The sequence below is a fragment of the Plasmopara halstedii genome (genome assembly GCF_900000015.1).
Source record: "Plasmopara halstedii genome assembly, contig: Scaffold_185, whole genome shotgun sequence".
NCBI classification, from domain to species: Eukaryota; Oomycota; class Peronosporomycetes; order Peronosporales; family Peronosporaceae; genus Plasmopara; species Plasmopara halstedii.
In genome coordinates this window covers 1-2,573 of record NW_020187106.1, presented here as the reverse complement: position 1 = coordinate 2,573, position 2,573 = coordinate 1, and the positions used below count along the sequence as shown (strand labels likewise).

The 2,573-nt window shown below is 45.0% G+C and overlaps 1 protein-coding gene across 1 annotated transcript; it reads right to left on the bottom strand.

The window, feature by feature from the left end:
• Positions 1 to 439: 439 nt before the first annotated feature.
• Positions 440 to 2,563, bottom strand: PHALS_02231 (uncharacterized protein; the record flags this gene model as incomplete). The annotated part of the gene is made up of 1 exon (XM_024719479.1): positions 440 to 2,563. One exon carries the CDS (start codon positions 2,561 to 2,563, stop codon positions 440 to 442), a length of 2,124 nt encoding a protein of 707 aa, XP_024572687.1.
• Positions 2,564 to 2,573: the final 10 nt, after the last annotated feature.

The window sequence follows — 2,573 nt, the reverse complement described above, 5'->3', positions numbered from 1 at the left end:
GGCAGATGACAAGCATTGATTGCTGGCTGATGTACTGATCAGATTAAGTAATCAAACCACTTTTGTGCCTGGATAAATCTAGAGCGTTCGTTATCTTCGCACAAATTCTGTCTCATTGTCAGTTGGCCCTGACCATTGTTTAATTATCTTGAGCTACATTCGTCGGTGTAAGAGTTGGCTTCTCTGATTAGCAAGATCGGATGATTAAGCCGGATCAAAGACTTCGATAAGCCATAGCTGAACATTATTCGACACCGAGCTGTATGCGCTTTGCAGCTAAATTTATGCGCAAACAATAACAGTAAACATTTGTCGGGCCTCAAGGCCAAACTCGTTGACTGGTCACTGGCTCAATGGTGCCAGTGCCTCCTCAAAGTACCACGTGCACTTTGATCAATGTGTTTGATTCCTATCGAGTGGCGATCCCAGTCAAGATATTTTACTTTTGAGCATCCCTACCACGGTCAGAGTTGTAGTGAATTTCACTTCCATGACTCCTGCGTGTGTGACGATGCTGCTGCATAGATTGATGTTGTAAATAAACCTGTTGCGAGTCGGTTTGTCGTGAAGAGCGACCTCGTTCTAGATCTGCATCGGTACTACCAGATCGCGACTTGGAGAGGCGATCGACATCGACCATCGAGAAAGCTGCATTTGAACCGTGAGAATCAGACGGAGACGTAAAGCTTGCTATTTCGCGCAAAGACCGAGATACAGAAGATGTTCGTCTAAATTCACCCACTTTTGCTTGCATTGTAGAGTACTGAGGATATGCGAGATCAGAGCTTCCTTGGACGCTAGAGCCTATATTTGTCGAGTCTTGATAAAATCTGCCTGATAAATGTCGTCTATTCATCACAGTGACAGGTTCCCGTGCACTTGGATGATGCATGTACCGTCCTTCAACTTGATTGTGTGTGATGAAGTGAGTTTCGAGCTGGCGATCAGACACATACACATCGTTTCTTTCACACCATCCAGATGAGTCTTCAAAGCTGCGAGCATATGAAGTTATATTCTCGCTACTGGGCTTTAAAGTAACACCGGACCATTGATGCGAAGCCGAATTATTCAAGTTCAAACCATTCAGACCATGCTTCGAGACGCTTCTATATCCTTGCAATTCGGGATGTGTCTGTTTGCAAGCTTCACTTATATTCATATTATCACTAAAGTGACTACCATAGGAGACTTGTTTCTGGGAATTTCTATCTCCACCTCGGTATGATGTATAATCACTGCTCCGTCCCATTCGTTCATGCATCAACTCTGCTCCTACAAATGTACCTTCCTGTGCCTGTCGCGTACGTTTGCAATCGGAGGGCTTAGTACTTGACAGAGGCAGATCAAAAGCCATTCGTTTGCGTGATGCATTTCCAGAAGTTTTATAAATATTCTGCGTTTCAGCAAACGTATTCGAGCTGACTGCATCTTTATGTGGTAGAAGCGACAAAATGGCCGAGTGAACATTAGAAGGAAAGCATGTTTGTAACAGCTCGTTGTTTGATGCGATATGTGCCACAACATCCAAAGGTGATAGAAAACGTTCGCCGGTAGAGGAGACAAAACATGTGTCGCCTAGTCCAGAGTTATTTGTCTGTACTCGCCAGCCTTGACGCACTAGACTAGGGAGCGCATGATTTTCAAACAGACTAATCACAAATTGCGCTTCACGATCACTCACTTGAATGAGTCCACGACATAAGGGAGCCATCATCAAGTCATTTGTATACGAAGTTACAGGGTACGATTCCTTCTCACTCTCTCTTTGAAATAAAGATATATCAGGCAATGGTTGCGTTGGATCCGCACGCTCAATTTCGTCTTGAATCAAGATTTCCAATGTGTCATCGATCGTCAGATCCTCTGCAGCACCATCTGCGTATACGACTGTATACAGCGAAGTTGCTGTGTCAAACTTGACGACCTGACCCAAGAATCGTCCGTATCCAGGAAATGTTTTGGCCACACGCAGACCAATCAGGTCATGAGCATAGATTTTGCGGCCATGGAACATTATACGCACGTCTTTTTCAGACTCGGGTACGGAAGATGCAGACAAAACTTTGTCCTCGACCTGTTTATATTCATTGTCGGTAGAATTTTGGTCCGGAATCAGTGTGTTTTCCTCTTCTCGTTGGCGACGAATCGGATGCAGCAAATTTTGATTACTAGCTCCACTCTGCTTGCTTGGCTCCTGCAGTTTTACAAGTGGTATGAGAGTTGACGAAGAGTTGCTTCTACTGCATTGCTGGTCATGAAGTGCTGCACTATGCGATGATAGGGAAGGTAATATTTGGTTTGACTTTGACGTCGAAGAGGTTTCATTCGCCATCATGTGCATCGAAGCAGCTGATGACACACCTCTTTGGGACTCAGTGCTGGACGGGTGCACGTCACGTGCGCCAATAGCTTCGTCACGTGCGCCAATAGCTTCGTCTTGCCTACCAGTAGTACAAGAAGAGTCGCCACTATCCATTGCATTTTGGTTCTGTGAGTCATGAAGCCAGACATTGTCATTCTTACAACGTCGACTACTTCGAGGGTCAAAGTCATTGGACATCGTAGTCGAC